At 42.3% G+C, this 19,578-nt stretch overlaps 1 protein-coding gene across 2 annotated transcripts in view; it reads right to left on the reverse strand.

Annotated features, from left to right (window-relative positions):
- The window catches only part of IQCB1 (IQ motif containing B1), a 308,848-nt gene that overhangs the window by 100,516 nt on the left and 188,754 nt on the right, over positions 1-19,578 (reverse strand). For both annotated transcript variants that reach the window (XM_086958877.1, XM_086958879.1), the window contains exon 10: positions 17,473-17,615. In XM_086958877.1, coding sequence (XP_086815003.1) covers positions 17,473-17,615 — 143 coding nt within the window. The remainder of the gene's footprint in view (positions 1-17,472; positions 17,616-19,578) is intronic.

Below are 19,578 nucleotides of genomic sequence, written 5' to 3' on the forward strand. Positions count from 1 at the left end.
TCCAGCACATTCCCCACCCAGTGACCCATGCCGCTTGACACTTTCCCCTAGTGCTCTCTGGGCACTTCAGAAGTCACCTCTAGAGGCCGAATGGATCTCCAATCAAATAAGGTCTGGGGCCTACTTCCAGATTGTAATCATTAAGATCACGGTTTAGCCATTTGGGCTCATTCTGGGTCTATTGTACAGGGTGCCGATCCATGCAGGGATTTTGTGACTTCCAAATACAGCATAATCCTGTCATACCAGATATGTCTGCTGGAGATGCTTTTTGTGAATAATCCTCCAACATCTGTGGTCAGTCTACTGCATCAGGAATCATAAAAAGTCTTAGGATTCTTTGGTGGACTGGAAGCTCTGTTCCAGTGGGTATGTGCCACTATTTTGCTCCACCCCTCCAAATTTAGAATTTTATAAGTGAAAATATGGCCCTGCAGATTCAAAGAAGAACATACAGCTCAAAAATGTGCTCTATAGATACACCACAGTAATCAGAATGTAAAAATGTTGCCTACCAGAATATAGGTTGCAAATACCCCAAAAACCAAGAAAGTAGTATACAAAGTGTTCAAGACATTGATTAACAATATGACTAACAATTTGGGTAGGATGAACACTAAATGGCACAGTAACTTGATGAAGCTGGCTGGAAAGAGGCCTGTGTATTCGCTCCAACAGTGGCTATACTGGCATGTTCTGATTAGTTTAGTTGAATATATTCCACTGTATAAAACAGGTTACCTACCTTCAGGTATGATGTATCTGTAATAGACATTGGTTAGTTGTAGATTCCTCACCTTAGAATTACCCCCAGGCGTCAGTGTGGATCCGGATAATTTTTTCTTAGCATTGCCCCTGCGCGTCGGTGGGGGACGTCGGTCCACTCCGTGTCAGTAGTCGGCATCGTGGTCGCAGGGATGATGTTGCGGGTTCCTACTTAGACACCTACCCTGAGGGCTGACGTCAGTTCTGACACGACTTTCCACGCTAGAAGCGCAGAGCCATGAAAAACACTAACCACTGGTACACCACAACTAAAGCCCTCTAAGGGAGTCCCTATCCCTAGAAGTCAGTTTGCAGAGTGGGTAGGATGGGTGGTGCGGTAAAGAATCTACAACAAAACTATGTCTCTTACAGATACATTTTTAGCAAAGGTAAGTAACTTGTTCATCTGAAGGAGATAGTTAGTTGTAGATTCCTTACATTAGAATGGATACCCCAGCAATACCATCCTCGTGATGAAGTCCTGGAGGACCAAACGGGCAAAATAGCCGTCCCTCCGGACTTGGCTGCAGAGGCAGTAATGTCAGGTGAATGTGTCCAAGGATGCCCACGTGGCCGCCTGGCAGATGTCAAGAAGTGAGACTCCACGTGCCAATGCAGTGGTTGCTGCCGTAGCCCAAGTGGGATGAGCACAGCAGCCCCACTGGAGGTTCTTTTTTCGCTAAAGCGTAACAGGCTTTAATACAAAGGACAACTCATCGAGAGATGGTATGGTTTTGAACAGCCCGACCTTTCTTGGCACCTACATAGCCAACAACGAGTTGATCTTCAACCCGGAAATCTTTTGTGTGGTCAAGGTAGAAGGACAGCGCACGTTTAGGGTCCAGACAGTGGAGTCTCTCCTCCTCTTTGGAAGGGTGCAGAGGTGGGAAAAAGGCAGGCAAAGTGATTGTTTGTCCTATGACTCATCCAGCCTCCAGTCACTCCCCAACATTCGTCAAGGAACTTGGAAATCTTGCAGAAACCTTCTCATCACTGGATTAGGCCCAATCCAATATTAAACGCATTTTTACCCCGCGGGTTTTCTATGGGGCAGGACGAGGCAGGGGCGGCTCGACTGGCTGCCCCTCATACCAAATCCCTCCCAGAGGACAACGCTCCATGCGCGGCCAATATCAAAATAATGCATGTTTCAACAACTTCTACCCGACAAGAGGGCAATGCTTTTGAGGTGGAGATGGATCAAGAGGACAAGCAGGCGATGCCTACCCAAATGGCGAGTGTCCTTTCCTCTGCTCAGATCAGATTGGTGGGGGGCGCTTGGCAGGGTTTCTCTCAGCCTGGGCTTCTATCTCCTCAGATGCTAGGGTCTTGCAGGCTGTTCAGAGCTTCCATGTAGAACTTTACAACCGCCCTTTCAGGTTTCACACCCATAGCACATATGTTTCTTTGTCTGTGATGCAGCTATTATCTACGAGGAGGTCTTGGCACTCCTACACAAAGGAGCCATCTGACACGCGGACCTGCATCCCAATGGTTTCCTAAGAAAACACCTTTCTAGTTGACAAGTGCGACGGCGGCCACAGGCCAGTCATCATCTCCTAGATTTCAATGAGTGGCTGGTGTACCGCCACTTCAAAAAAGAAGGTATTAATCTCAAGCATGGCCTGCTCCCATTGGACTGGATGGTGCCCCTGGATTTGACGGACGCCTACCTGTACATCCCAGTTTTTCCTTCCCACACAGATTCCTGCAATTCCAGTGGCAGGATCTGGTTTTCGAGTTCACCACACTCCCATTCAGCCTATCGTCGGCACCATGTTGTTTTACCAAGGTGTTCAAACCAGCGATATAGTGCGACGGGCCATCCGGTTAATTGTTTACCTGAACGACATGGTGCTCATGGCACAATGCCCCCAGAAGTTGGTTTCTCAGCTTCAGTTGTTGATAGACCTCCTGCAAAGCCTGGGCTTCGTAATCAATGAAAAGAAGTTGCTTCTCTCCCCCTCCCAAAGTTCAACCTTCTTGGGCTTTGTCGTGTACTCCACGTCAGCATTGCTCGGGAGACGGCCATGATATGGCACAAACTTTGTCAGACGCTGGCCAGGACGTACGCATCTCTCCAAAACATTGCCTGCCTGGTGGGCCTCCTCTCCTCCTCCATTCAGGCGATATTTCCAGGTCCGCTTCATTACCGGGCCCTACAATGCCTAAAAAAAATGAATGAGATCGATGGACTAGCTCAAGCGGACAACGCTCTTGCCGAGAAGGAGTTCGAGTGCCCGTAGGAGGAAGCGATTAAGAAATACGAGGAAGGTAGTCAGATGGTTTTGCTGCTGAAGCAACTATGAATGTTTGCGGCTTACGCGTCGAATACGAATCAACGAGTAAGATCGGTTGGGCGAACGAAGGGCCACCCCTGATTCATAATGCACACGGTGCACTGGACACAATAAAACAAGATTTACAAGCCTTCTCCCCCATAACGAAGTTTGACACAAAAAGAAACTAAGCCCTGATGAGAGTCCAGGAAATTGTTTCCTGGGCTTGAAACACGTCGGCAGACTTGGAGGAATAGAGTTACATTTAAAAAATGACACTAGGACTAGTTAATCCAGACATTTTTGGAATTGGATGTCATTTGTCTGAGTATATTCCTCTCTCTCTTTTTTGAATTTGTTTCTCATTCATTGATGTTATATGTATGTGATCTTTTGTTGTAATGTAATGAGTTTTTGTAGGATGTTTGATGTGACATATTAGTTGTTTCATAGTTTGTCATCATGTATGTAAAAGATTTTGTACAGTAGTGTAAATATTTGATTGTACAGCTTGTCCTTTTTTTGCCAATCAATGTGCGAAAAAATTTTCGGGGAAAAAAATGGTACGAAATAATGATGCCATGGTTAGGATTCAATAAATAGTTTTCTGATCTAGAGAAAGTTGTTTTTTTGGTTCAGGCATTTGTTTGTTGTTTATTTAAAAAGGGTCCAGCCTTAACCACGTCCAAAACGGATCTAACTCCTTAGGGTTCACACTACAATGCCTAAAGGCGCACCACATTAGGAAGGGTTTGATGTACGCCCAATCGGTGCCACTAACGGATGGGGCTAGAGAGGGGATCGCATTGCCTGGTGGCTTACTCATATGGAGGCATGAAACTGAAGCGTAATCTTCGGTTCCATCCCTGATCTGGGCATGGAATCAGATGCCAGTAGGTGGGCTGGGGCGCCAGTTGTGGGGAATTCTCCACAGGAGGAAGTTGATCATTATAAGAACAGAGTCTACACATAAATTGCCTCGTGGTCTAGTTTTGGACCAAAGATCGGATCCAATCCTGCGTTCTACTGAAAATGGACAATGTCTCGGCAGTGAGCTATATCAATCAGCTAGGTGGCACCGGATTCTGGCAGACATGGCAGAGGAGTTCTGGAACTTCTGTCTGGAGCACCACATCTTGGTCACGGAGGAATACTTTCCAGGCTAGGCCAATCAGGTGGCGGATTAGAATTCCAACCATCTTCACGACTCCATCCTGTGGAAGCTGGATCCTCAGATCTTAAGGTGTCTCTCAGCCTTTTGTGGCCTGGTCTTAATAGACCTGTTTCTGTCCAGTCTCGATCAAAAGCTACCCCGGTTCTTCAGTTGGAGGCCGGACCCACAAGTGTGGCAACTGACGTGTTTCTCTAGGACTGGAGCAAGAAAGGGGGCTATGCCTTTCCCCTCTTCTCGATTATCACTCGGTCATTGGCTCAGGTCCGCCGGCAGGCAGCAGAGGTTGTCAGGATAGCCCTCATTTGGAGGTCAGAAGATTGGTTTCTGGTTCTTCTGGAACTTTCCTGTGATTCTCCAATCTGACTCCCCCTGCTTCCACACATTCTGCTAAATCTGGACCAGACACTGCCTCGCCTGTTATCAGAGGGTTCCTTCCAGTTGATGGTGTTGTGCATTACAGGCAACGCTGGTTGCTCTCAGGCCTTTCGCGACAGGCTAAGTTCCTCCTATCCAAGGCCTGGGCTAACAGTATCAACAAATGATACCATTCTTCCTGGACAAGATGGGTTTGTTGGGGTCTGCAACGGAACCTGATCGCTGATATAGAACAGGTATTGAATTTCCAATCAGACCTAGCAGAGGACGGATTAGACTACCATTCAATTCACGCTGTTGGATCCGCCACTTTGGCAGGACATGCTCCTGTAGCTAGGGCCCCGGTTGGGGGGCATCGCTTTGTTTGCGGGCTGCTTCGAGTCATCCATCTTTCTCTTCCCCTTGAATCAAGCTATTCGGTTCTGTGGGATATCAATCTAGTCCTAAACATTTTTCTGTCCTGGCAACCGAATAAGTACTTATCTAAAAAGGAGCTTTCAGCGAAATTGTTGATGCTACTTTACATTGTTTCATGTACGTGGGTCTCAGATGTGCGGGCCTCAGACATTTCTGAGAGAGTGTTTTACCTAGACTGAGTAGTCTTTACTGTCAGTCGGCATACCTAATCAAATAATCGTACAATTGCTTACACAGCGTTCAATGACTCTCCCAAGTTACGTGTTTTGCACTGCCTGAAGACATATGAGAAAATGACCAAGAGTGAATTGCAGCCTACCTGTGCCCCAGATTGCAGTGAGCAGAGTCCAGGAAGTGGTAAGGAGACAGACTAGTGCTGTCTCTTCCCAAAACAAAAGTTGTTTAAAAAACGAGTTTCCCTTTCTGTGATTACTGTCTTTGCATGTGGTTATTACAGTTTAAAATTGCAGTTTTGACCTGCCTGTGATTGCATATTTTATCACCTGTTTTGTGTTTTAAACTTGTGGTTTTCCCCGCCTATGATTGCTTGCATTTAACGTGTTGAATTGTGGGATTTGCAGTCCAACCTCTGTAGTTTGTCCCTCTCATTCCTTGGTGACAAGTCTGTTTTCCCTCCAAATTTCTCCTTTGCTCTGTGCTAAGACCTGTGTGTTAAAATAGTGCACCCCCAGCCACCATTTTGTGTTCACAAGCCAGTGAGGCCAGCCACTTCCCCAGCAACAGGGATTCTACATCAGAGGGTGCTTCTGTGAGCTGTTTAAACTGTATTTACTGGGACCTGTGCACTTCCTTTTCTGGCCAGCAGGGGGAGTAAAGTTTCATTCAAACAGTATTGTTAGATTTCGAGTTAGTGAAGTCTTTTCCTGCAGAAGTCCAAAGTGTGGATTGAGCCTGCCTGTCTCCTAGGAGATTCTGAACAGGAGAAGCAACTTCCAACTCCCTGGCCAGCAAACCTTGTCTGAGGTAGCTGGGACCTTATATGGTCTGCTAGTTGTTGGCACATGTGTACACTGATTGGTGGTTGTATCTGGTGTTTCTATTGGGTTAGGGTTAATGTCCTCATTGGTTCGGTATTTGAGGGCTCTGATTGGTTTCTGGGTCTGTGATTCAATCATTGTAGGGTTGGGACTAGGACTAGGGTTAGGGTTAGGATTTCTATTGGAAGTAGGGACTAGGGCTACCTGTACCATTGGCTGCTTGGACTTGGGTTGGGACTACTGGTAGGGCTAAGGCCTTTATTGGATGTAGAGATCAGGGTTTTTGAACTGATTGGGTGCTTGGACTAGGGCTAAGATTGGCAGTAAGGTCCTGGTCTCCTATTGGTTCTAGATTTTAGGGCTAGTGTTGTGATTGGATAGTGTTAGGGCTAGGGTTCCCATTGGCTGAATGGGTCACCTGATTACTAGGGCTACACGAGGCCAGGGTTAGTCGACTCAGCCCGGGCATCGAGGCTAAGGGCGGAGAGGACAAGGGTAGTTGCCTGTTTGAGCCTGTTCGGGACTAGGGCCAGAAATGCTGCCCTTTTTCTCATTTCTCTTCCTACTGCTAAGACCTAAAAAAAAATTAAAAAATTACTTTCCCTCTTTTATCCCTGCACTATCCTTTTCAATCAAAATTAACAGACTAACATGTTCACTTCTCAAATTCCATATTCAACTAAACTAATATACTGCCCAAATAACTGAATAACATATCTACTACTCAAATGACTTCCTATTTATACTATACTAATTTTAAACACAAATCCTTTATGGGTTCTGGAGTGGCGTGCTACTCGCCAGAAAAGCGCTTCAACACCCATCAGGGGTAACCAGTGCTATAAGAATGCTAATCTTTCTTTCCCTTTTATCCCTACGCTATCCTTCTCACTCCAAGCAACAGACTAATATCCACCACTGAAATTACCTCATATTTCACCATATTAATTCCCCACTAATTCTTTATAGGCTTCCGGAATAGCGTGCGTCAACAAGCGATAAATAAATACAAACCTTTGTCCTCCTCTATCCTTCTGCTATCATTTCATATCCAAATAACTGACTAACCTATCCACCGCATAAAATGTACTAGCATGTTTCACTATACTAATTCAACACTAATCCTCTATGGGTCCCGGAGTAGCGTGTTACCCGCCGAAAAAGCGCTTTGACGCCTCGTCAGGGGTAGTAAGCGCTATATAAATGCAATTACAATACAATACAATACAATATAAGGCTGTATGCTCATCCACAATAGCTCATTGGGTCAGCTGGGTGATGCAGGAAGCAGGCAGAGATACCCAGAAATTTGAAGTACATTCCGCAAGAGGAGCAATGGCCTTCAAAGCATTCTTTTTGGGAGCATGTCAGGAAAACCTGACAGGTACTCGGACCCTACCTTCAAGAGATTCTACTTTAAGCAGGTGGTGGGGGTTGCTCAGTTGGTGGTGAGCAAGCTTTGAACTAGCATAATCCTCGCCTCCAGTCCTGACATAGACTGAAAATTTGCCTAACGACATGAAAGTAAGATTCATTTCTATTAAGGACATAGAGGCAAAGATTATTCCACCCAGCAATCATTAAGATGCGGACCCAAAACCCATATCATAGTAAGTAAGGCTGTTATCCTTATGTTTATGACAACTGAATTCTATGATGTAGATTTTTTGCAGTCCCCTGCCTTGTAAGAAATGTACGTTTACCTTGTAACCTGTTCCGATAGAATACGATCCAAAATGATATCTGACATCACGTGTCTTTGCAAGAAACAATGGATCGAAACAGGACTTCTAGGCAATGAACTAATGGCGTGATCTGCGTGAAGAAAGAGAGAGTCCAGGCAGGAAAAGAAGACTATGGGGGATCCTGAGTTATGTTTCTTGTAGATAACAAGGACCCCCTGATATGGATATGACTCCTGGGTCAGGGACAACAGTTTTTTTTTAAATGAAAAAACCCAGGCAGACTTCAAACACAAAAGCTGGCTAGACAATAAATAAAAAACATGAATGTGTACTGAATAAAAAGTAATGCAATGGACTGAAATGATATCAAAAGTAGTTGAAATTTAATAGATAATACACTCTTTACATAAAATACATAAAAAACATGTGGCTATTATGAAAGTATACATTTAAAGCACATCATGATATACATAAAAAAAGGAACTTTTGTTTTCCTTTTATGAAGATTAGGGCTGTGCGTCAACGCGTTTCGACAAGTCTTTTGTCTTCATCAGGACTAGAAGATAATCAGCCACTCTCTCTAAAGAATTCTTTTTGGACAAGATTGTTCAGTGTGGATGAAAAAGGGCACGTTCGTTATATCTGTTCGTTTCAGTCTGTATTGTAGCTGTTCAGATAATATTTTACTGGCAGCCTTCTTTTTTTCTCTTTCCTTTATTAATTGTTTGGTATTTCTTTAAAACGTCAGAAAGTATCCCAGAATATGTTTATTCAATTGGTTGCAGGATACTCTGAGTGATATACGACGTTATTGGTTCATTACACTTTCACACTAATTTATCCTTTTTAGGGGATGCAAGAGGCAGTTCCTGGAAAGGCTCTTCGTGGTTCGAGAGCGATTCAAAGGACGCGATGTATGTTGATTAAACGTGCGTCGGCACCATGATGTAGGCACTTAAGCGTTTATGTATCCTTTAAACAGAAGAACGTCGTGATGTGGTTCTTCAGCGAAGCGCTTTGTGGTTCAGGGGCACTTCACGGAACGCGGTATGTGCTGATTTTAAAAAAGGGGGCGCAGTAGACGTGATGCAGGCACGGTTTGATAGACGTGTTGCTGCTCGAAAAAGAACTTCCTCCTTCGGCGGTTCCTGAACGGAACCGCCGAAGGAGGAAGTTCTTTTTCGAGCAGCAACACGTCTATCAAACCGTGCCTGCATCACGTCTACTGCGCCCCCTTTTTTAAAATCAGCACATACCGCGTTCCGTGAAGTGCCCCTGAACCACAAAGCGCTTCGCTGAAGAACCACATCACGACGTTCTTCTGTTTAAAGGATACATAAACGCTTAAGTGCCTACATCATGGTGCCGACGCACGTTTAATCAACATACATCGCGTCCTTTGAATCGCTCTCGAACCACGAAGAGCCTTTCCAGGAACTGCCTCTTGCATCCCCTAAAAAGGATAAATTAGTGTGAAAGTGTAATGAACCAATAACGTCGTATATCACTCAGAGTATCCTGCAACCAATTGAATAAACATATTCTGGGATACTTTCTGACGTTTTAAAGAAATACCAAACAATTAATAAAGGAAAGAGAAAAAAAGAAGGCTGCCAGTAAAATATTATCTGAACAGCTACAATACAGACTGAAACGAACAGATATAACGAACGTGCCCTTTTTCATCCACACTGAACAATCTTGTCCAAAAAGAATTCTTTAGAGAGAGTGGCTGATTATCTTCTAGTCCTGATGAAGACAAAAGACTTGTCGAAACGCGTTGACGCACAGCCCTAATCTTCATAAAAGGAAAACAAAAGTTCCTTTTTTTATGTATATCATGATGTGCTTTAAATGTATACTTTCATAATAGCCACATGTTTTTTATGTATTTTATGTAAAGAGTGTATTATCTATTAAATTTCAACTACTTTTGATATCATTTCAGTCCATTGCATTACTTTTTATTCAGTACACATTCATGTTTTTTATTTATTGTCTAGCCAGCTTTTGTGTTTGAAGTCTGCCTGGGTTTTTTCATTTCAAAAAAAAAAAAAAAAAAAAGGATCCTGAGTTATGGACATTGAAGAAGGACTCAAACTGCTGCTTGTTTCCCTGATATTTCATTGCTAGTTTTTTTAAATGTAAAAATGGCTGCTGTTTTGATAATATTGTCTTAAAGAGAAGGAAGAAAAGCATAATCCTCGCCTTCATGTTCTTAATGGAAATGAAACTTACCTTCACATTGTTAGGCAAGTTTTCATTCAGGTAGTCAGTTCAGGTAGATTAAATAGTTGTAGGTTTATTTTAAAGGATTACAAGGTACTTAAGGGATACCCCACCAGGAGCAGCATCCTCCCTGCTCAGTCCACTCAATCCAACTGTCGCCCAGCCGTCAGTCACTCATCAACATTCTGTGACATCACACACTGACTGGCTGAGCAGAACAGGGAACATTGGAGACAGCACAGAATACATCCAATGTATAGCAGGTTAAGTCTTCTTGTATCACATCATGTGGCAGTGCCTTCTAATAGAAATTTCTTGAGCATGGTAAAGCAGCATTTGCCGGCAGTGTGGGACTGGTAGTCTATAATGCTCCATCAGGATTGTACTACTAACCATACGGTGTGAATCGACAAAGCCTAAATATGAGAAAACATTCTATTTTATTGAATTAATGGTGGCAAAAAGAGATGTGGCAAAATTATGGGGGGGGAGGGGGCACATGGCCCTCGATTTTGCTACTAGGTAAAACTAGTGCCCAGTATGTTTGCTGTTCTTACTAGTTTCAGAGCCTGTTTTCAGTATTTCAGTCATCAGAGGAGCATCTAGAGTGAAAGTAATATTTGCTACTGAAGGAATAAAGTTGTGAAATTGTGTTAACAGGGTTTCTCCCTCTATACAGCTGGCATCAAAACATGAAGGTCCCGGTCTTCTTGGTAGATCTAGAGGTTGAATTCCAACAGAGTTGCTTGGGCATATTTTAAGGTATTTTCTTTGAGGGGTTCTAATTCAGTGTTTTTAGTTAGAAATTAACAAAGGGGTAAATTAAACACAGCGTCTACATCCAGGGAAAAGTAAATTATGTATGGTAATTTCCTTTACCTTTTAAGACTGGATACTATTCACAAAGTCTCTTTAAATGGGAGTGAATCTACATGTGTACTTTTACACTTACACACTTTATTAACTTTATGACTTTTACCCATTCACCATTTCAGAGTGTAAAGTTACTACGGAGTGTATACTTACATGTCTCCACCTCCAGAATTCAGGGGATCGAGCAGGGGTCTCCAAACCGGTCCTAGAGGGCCGGATCCATGCCAGATTTTTTGGATATCCCCACTGAGATACATGTAGTTATTTTAAAAATCTGGCATGGATCCGGCCCTCCAGGACCGGTTTGGAGACCCCTGCGATAGAGTCTTGTTTCATATGTAGGTGGAGGTTTCCACCAACGGGGCAGCGATCTCCTTATGGTAAAGTATAGGGGCATTTTAAAAAGTCTATTAACCTTTTTAAAATATTGTAAACACAATTTAATGTTACATAATATTGTAAATTAATTATATATATATATTAAATGTGCAACACAATTTAAAAGAAATCTACATTACTATTAACTTTTGAAATAAATATTGAATTAATTTAAATATATTACATTCAAAGATTTTTTGATGATTTATTAAAATTAAACATTCACTCCAAATGTAAAATGTTTAGATTTATTATGTATTAAAAATTACTAAAAGTTATGCATAGAATTAATTTAAATTAATTAATATTATTAAATATTAAAAAATACAGCTATTTTATGTTGCCATTAAAAGGGTTCTAAAACATTTCATAATAAAATATATTTTTTTACATAAAAAAGAATTAACTTCAAATTAAGTTTATACATCTCTCTCTCTCTACATATATATGTGTATATATATATATATATATATATATATATATATATATATATATATATATATATATATATATATATATATATATATATATTCACAGAAAAAAACATAGGTTATAGACCATATATAGTTAGGAATTTGCATTTACAAAACCTTGAAAATTCACTGAAAAAACCATAGGTTATAGACCATATATAGTTAGGGATTAGCATTTAAAAAACCTTATTTTATTTGCACAAAACCATTGAAATTCCATATATAGTTAGTTGCACTAACTATATATCGCGGACCAGCAATCCACTGCTAATGATGTCACATATTACATCATTCATGACATGGTCAGTGACATCACTGATGACATCACTGATGACATCTCAAATGACATCACTGATGACATCACTGATGACATCACTGATGACAACACCCAGTGACTGTATGTTTCTGTAAAGTTAAAATATGTCTTACATATTGAAGAATGAGTGGATGTATAAGTGTCTGGATGAAGGATTTAGTAGGTGCATGACTGACTGTATGAGAGAATGATTAAATGTGTCTCACTGAGTGTATGGGTTAGTGATTAAAGTGTCTTAATTTGGCAATCATTATTTATGTTGTTCTGTAAACTGCTGCATGTTTAAATCAGTAGCTATATCAGTAACTATATGGGTTATTGAATGGTTGCCCAAGTATTTGTATGGGAGACTGAGTATGTGTGTGGGTGGCTGGGAGGTGTATAACTCTGTGCATAGATGTGTTTATTTATTTATTTATTTTTTCGATTTGTAGGGCGCAACAGCTACCCAAAAAGGGTTTCCCGGCGCCTAGACTCAGCTAGTAGAAAAACAGGAGAAGGAAGGTGGCTATTGAGAATTATTGATCAAATAGCCAGGTCTTGACATGCCTTCTAAACCTGGCGTAATTTTCCTCCTTTCGGATAAAGGGAGGGAGTGTGTTCCAGAGGGAAGGTCCTAGGTGTGCAAAAGATGTGTGAGCAGTTGATTCCCTAGGTGTATGGGTTCAAAAGTGCATGTAGAAACAGCTGTATGGACAGTTGACTGTGTGCATGAGTATATTGGTGAGTGAATGGATATCTCAGTGCTACATGTCAAAGTAAGTACATATGTAAAACACACTCCATGTGAGAGTTGACATATATAAATAACTGAACATAAGAGCCAGTGAATGTGTGAGTGGCTGTATGAATCATTGTGAACTTGTATCAAGGATTGTATAAGAGAGTAAATATGTGTTACTATATGTTTGAATAAGTAAGGTGTGTATAACTGTATAGTTGAGGAAATGGAGATGTGATTGATTCTTTGCATGACTGACTAGGTGTGTGAGTAACTCCATGGATGTGTGACAGTCTGTGAGTGCCTGTTTACACTGAGTGTATCTAAGGTTATATTAGAGTCTGAAGATGTATTATCACATAAATGATATCATCAGTGATGTAATCAGTAATGTCAAATGAGATGTCAGTGATGTCATCAGTGATGTCATTTGAGATGTCATCAGTGATGTCATCAGTGATGTCATTTGAGATGTCATCAGTGATGTCATCAGTGATGTCACTGACCATGTCATGAATGATGTAATATGTGACATCATTAGCAGTGGATTGCGGGTCCGCGATATATAGTTAGTGCAACTAACTATATATGGAATTTCAATGGTTTTGTGCAAATAAAATAAGGTTTTGTAAATGCAAATTCCTAACTATATATGGTCTATAACCTATGGTTTTTTCTGTGAATTTCATTGGTTTTTTAAAAGCTAATATCTATAGCTGTAAAATATATTCTTTATTAAGTGACGTATCACGTAGCCCGTGAGACGCCTCATGATGCATCGCATAACCGTGACGTATCGTCTCTGCAGCGCAAACCAAACCCAAAACGTAAGCGCGCCAGAACACGCTTAAAGATATATATATATTTTTTTAACCTTAATTAGACAAAATCCACACGTGCACATATCACAAACGTTCAAAAAACACAATATGTCGGACTCCCGTTACGCTGCCGGTTAGCTGCCCGGTTAACGTACCAGGAAGCACCTTTACCGCGAAAAATCGCAATTTTTTTTTTCTTTTGCCCCGCAGGGAACTTTAATAGCCCCCTCATCAATCCTAGGGGTTCAGGAGGGGTCTGCCTTACCCCTTTCATTCATTTACACCTTTTTTTTTTCCACCTCTTGTCTCTCGATCCTACCGAGAGACAAGATGGCGGCCGCTCCGGACTGTTTACAATGTTGACAGCCAATCAGCTACTCCTCAGACTCCCGTTACACTGCCGGTTAGCTTCCCGGTTAGCTGTCCGGTTAGCTGCCCGGTTCGCTTACCAAGACGCGTCTCTACGGCGAAAAAATCGGATTTTTTTTTTTTTGGGGCCCCGCGTGGCTCTATAATATCCCCCTCATCAATCCTATGGGGTCAGAAGGGGTCTACCTTGCCCTCTTTCCTTCATTTCCCCCTTTGTTTTGGTCTCCTCTTGTCTCTCGATCCTACCGAGAGACAAGATGGCGGCCGCTCCGGACTGTTTACAATGTTGACAGCCAATCAGCTACTCCTCAGACTCCCGTTACACTGCCGGTTAGCTTCCCGGTTAGCTGCCCGGTTCGCTTACCAAGACGCGTCTCTACGGCGAAAAAAATCGGATTTTTTTTTTTTGGGGCCCCGCGTGGCTCTATAATATCCCCCTCATCAATCCTAGGGGGTCAGAAGGGGTCTACCTTGCCCCCTTTCCTTCATTTCCCCCTTTGTTTTGGCCTCCTCTTGTCTCTCGATCCTACCGAGAGACAAGATGGCGGCCGCTCCGGACTGTTTAGAATGTTGACAGACACCGGAGAGCCAATCAGCTTCGCTTCGCAAAGTTCCGATACGCGAAAAGTTCGCTAACCGGATCGCTGCCCGGAGCGCTGTTACAGATATATATCTTGATTTAAACGTTAATTTCTCAAAATCCACTGAAGCACATATATTGAGACCTAGCAAAGGCACATCGGGCTAACAGTCCCTACAATTTTGCCAAGTTTCGTGGAAATCCATTCAGCCGTTCGGGCTAAAAGTGAGTCCAACTGCCCTATGGAAATTAACATGGGAAAAACGCGTTTTGGGACCCCCCTTTTTTCTCGGCCCCCCCTTGAGGAACCCCCCCCAAATTTCCAGGAGCTGCTCAGAAACAAAATGTGCCATTTTCCTGAAAATTTCAGCCGATTCCGTCCACAAACGCCAAAGTTATTAGACATAGAATTTTCAGAAATCCCATAGGGAAAAAATCCTAACTATATATACCTACTGGCGACCGCCAGTAGGTGATATATATATATATATATATATATATATATATATATATATATATATATATATGTGTGAGATAATTATTAACCATTTTTAAAAAGTAGAAATATTTAATAGGTTTTAACATTATTTCCAATGGGCTTCTATTCGAATTCCTGCCTCCATTATTGTAAGTAAGAGTGTTGCAGTACCATTGGTTGGCTATGTGTGGTGCTGAACGTACTCCAAGTCTGACTTAAAATACATTACAACTGAATCGGGGCCTTTTTGGATTTAGTAACATTAGAAGTGCAGTTTCTGGTGCATAAATATACTATCACACCTTTCCGCCAATCCTTCAGTAATAGCAATGGACTTACTCTTTTGTGGGTGAGTACATGTGGCTCCCGTAACTCTCCAGGTACTCCTCCATTCCGAGAACATTAACAACAAAAACATAGGTGTATGTGTGGGTAGTCAGGTTGGAGAGCTCTCTGCCCCTGCACACAGGTTGTATTACTGATGAGGGGGAATGGGCAGAGAGATTATTGTAACGCCACTAACTGTGTGCATCCTAGGAAGTAACACACAGTTAATGCACATCTCCAGACACCTTCTGTGCAGGAGCAGAAACATCCAAGAGAAAAATCCTGGGAATAACCCTGCTTGTTGGTACAGTCACAAACTATATTGTATGGCAATGGAGCACTTTCCCCAACACAGGCAAGTTAGTGCCTGAGCTAGGGACAGTCTATTTTTTTGGGCATACTGTTGAGAGTCAATGCTAGACGCACACAATAAAACTGAGCAGCAACACAGAGATGGGCAGCGCACCCGACTAACAATCTGGTCCCTTGTCTTTGAGTACAGAGGGCCTGATTAAGAGTCCATGGGACCGCCGAACCCGTGGTGGAGGTACGGTGATGGGCGGGGAGCGCCGCACCAGTGGTCCGACAGCCGTATTACGACTGCGGCTGTCAGACCATTGTGAGACCGCTGCAAAGGATGGGGAACCACGATCCCTGGCGTTCTTGAGGCCACAATATGCTTGGAAGTGTGAAAACAAAGGGAGCCCTACAGAGCCCTCTGTTGCCTCAGGCCCGTAGGATGCATGCAGGGGGGCACATTGTGTGCCCCCCTGTGTGAATGCACTCCCTTTCCTACTTTGACATTCCGATATCGGTGCCTTTTTGAGAAGCACTGCTGTGGGAACGACAAAGGATTGCTTGCCAGAGTACACAAATATTTGTAATCTGGTAGCCGCCTGGCGGCTCTGGTTGGTGGTCCTTGAGAGAGGGGCCTGCTTCAAGATCGCCAAACTCTTAATCGAGCCCTTAGTATTTACTCTCCCTCCCTTTACACTTTATGTCCCCGAAACTTCAGGATGAAGTTCAAAATCTCTTAGGATACTTCTTTAGCAAGACCTTTAATTTGCTGGTGTGGTTATGCCTGGAGCAGTCAGAAATCTGGGAGCAGAAGTCAGTGTCTCATGAAGTGCCAATGACAACCAAAGTTCCTAGTCCTCCTAGTCCTTGCAGGCAACACGATAAAACTTAGATAAACCAATAAGGAATCTAAAAGAGATTGGGCCGCTGGATTGTTACAGTTAATGGAGTGCAAAGCAGCACACAGTCTTTGGTATGCAATTTAGGCATTAAGAAAGGTAAGGACAGGTGGGCTGACATATTACAATGGGCAACCAGGGAGGGTATTTCTCTACTGCGTGAAAAGCGCAAGGGCAGGCGCACTTTGGAACACGCACCGGCTTGGGACACTATTCTTGCAGACTGTCAGAGAGATGAAGCTGAGAGTGCGGCTGAATCCTCCAACTCAATGCCCCTTTGCCTTCTAGGTTTCCTGGGTTCTGATGCCTGAACCCCAGCAGTGCTGACAACTCCCCTCCATTATTATTTTACTTAAGTATTGGGCCCGCTCCTATCGTCAGATTCTATCTCAGAAGTGTCACAGATGGGGAGGGGGTGAGTTAGATCTACACGTTTGAGCGATCACTTTTTATTCGCCAACCTTCTTTACATGCCTCTTCCATTTATCATGTTATACACAAACAAAACGGACACACGCCTTTTCTTATATGCATGTATGTCCTAGATTGCTATCATGATGTCATATATATTATACATTGCTACCCTTTACTTTCTTTGGCGGTTAAAGTCTCCTTTGTTTGGACTAAACATCACGCAAGAGCTCCAAGGTATATTTTTCAACTGAAAGTGTTGTTATACGTTAATTCAACACTGTTTTCCACTCATACTTATCATGCTTTCACACTCCTGTACCCTCACAGTTAAAATCCATATGTAATTCTTGATATACAAAAGACAATGGCCATAAACTCTGAATCAGGCCTAAACATTTTTTTACATTTAAATGTCTAAGGTAATTTTAGCCTTTAACTCCAATTTTTCTTTTTACCATTATTAATAAGCATTTTATGAAGCAAAATAAAATGCTTCAAACACATTAGAAAATATTCTCCTGTAAGTGTACACAGCATAGAGATAACTGCCAAATCTATGCAGTGCTATTGCAACTCCTTCCCCGACATGTATATCTCAACATACCAGCATGGACAATTTCTAGCATTGTTAGTTGGCGTTCATGAAACTGTCGCATAGTTCGCCGTCTGTGGATCTGTAGCTGCCGTCTTAAATCCTCTTCCTCCTTCTGTTGTTGTAAAATAATAATTTCTTGTTCTCGTTTGGCCCTAAAATTAAAGTAAATAATTTGAATCAAGTGAAATGCTTATTCCAAAGACATTCATTTAAATTAAGCCATAGCTAAGAATCTTTCTTGAGATCATCCCTGTGGACAAAGCAGTGCATCACTACATATAGTGCACCAGGCACAAAGCATACTTTAAGCATCTTGGGAACTTAATTGAATTATGCCTCCAAACTGAGGCGAGCAGGAGCACAGTCTAGTGACACATGAATATTTACTGTGAGGAGAATGAAACAAAAGGTTTGTGACTATCTACTGCTTGACTTCGAGATGATTCATTGGGGTTTTCCACATATAGCGAAGCATCTGTAGCCTATAAGAGTAGTGTCATTTGGAGCAGATCTGCTAGCCCAAAGTAAGAAACAATGCTTGAGCTAGGCGGAAACATGCCACCTTCTTCAAAAAGCTACTGAATGTTCATGCACCAGTACTCGGTAATTCCATTCTCTGTGCTGCACCTGTTAAAAATGTTGTTGACCGCCACTACAGGTGAATTAGTAATTATCCCCAGAACTTGCGATGCAGGACTATTTACTTTAACGACAAAGCGGTAAGGAATAACTCCAGAGTCCCTATGGTCATTGTCAAACAAATATTAAGCCCTAAAAAAAGGACTTGGCTCCTGGAATGCAAGTGGCAACTGTTAAAAAATCGCCCAACTAAAGGTCTCAACTACATGATGCTAGAAAACCAAAGAGGCTTGGTAAGGAAAACAACATAGAAGAAGTACACTGCTCAATGACAAGCATTCTATTGGCCATCAACACACCAAGTGAAGACTAGTTTATCTGCTTTTGCTGCAACCTTATCCTACACAAACCATCAACACACCAAGTGAAGACTAGTTTATCTGCTTTTGCTGCAACCGTATCTCACACAAACCATCTACACACCAAGCGAAGGCTAGTTTATCTGCTTTTGCTGCAACCTTATCTCACACAAACCATCAACACACCAAGGGAAGACTAGTTTATCTGCTTTTGCAGCAACCTTATCTCACACAAACCATCAACACACCAAGTGAAGACTAGTTTATCTGCTTTTGCTGCAACCTTATCTCACACAAACCATCAACACATCAAGGGAAGACTAGTTTATCTGCTTTTGCTGCAACCTTATCTCACACAAACCATCAACACACCAAGTGAAGACTAGTTTATCTGCTGCCGCTGCACCCTCATCTCACACAAATCTACAGGGAACTTGGTAGAACCTATGTCCCCAAAACAAGCCACTGGTCTTTCATACAATCACTTGGGGCTCTGACTTGATTGATAAAACGAGCCCCAGTAATAAGCTCATCTAGCTTTGAGAAAACAGTGTACGATTGCTAGTGCTGCTCTCAATGATGGACTGATCTTGTCACTTCATCAAAATCCTTCTCCAATCCTGCTCATTTTTCGATTTGGCACCCCATTAGCTACATAGGAGTTAACTCTCCGCTAGTGGCCACAGTGCATAAATATACTGTCACACCTTTCCGCCAATCCTTCAGTAACCTCTAAACAGGATCAAATTATTGCAAGACACTGTGAGAAGTTGGCCTGATATGTGATGTCCACTATTCTAGTGGGCATCCTGTATCAGTCCAAACAACCCTTATGGTGATGGTTGTAAAGTCAACCTTATAGACCAGCTATCCTAGTGGTAGCATGGACAAAGCAGTCTTAGGCTAACACTTCAGAGAACATGTGAAGCCAATAGTTTTACCAATAATAACCCCTTGAATACCAAATGAAAGAACACCACACAAGGTATATATCAAATATATATGTATTTATTACTAACACAACCCCTCTGCACTCTTTATGAGGTCAGAGTTCGAGATACAGCACAAGTTACTCAATAAGCATACTATAAGTTGCACAAATACAATTCTGCCCTAGGGGCCTCACAAATCATATACTAAATAAGTGGTATAAGAACCACTTCAGGAAATGTGAATA

This window comes from Lissotriton vulgaris, chromosome 2_1, assembly GCF_964263255.1.
Source record: "Lissotriton vulgaris chromosome 2_1, aLisVul1.2, whole genome shotgun sequence".
Taxonomy (NCBI): domain Eukaryota; kingdom Metazoa; phylum Chordata; class Amphibia; order Caudata; family Salamandridae; genus Lissotriton; species Lissotriton vulgaris.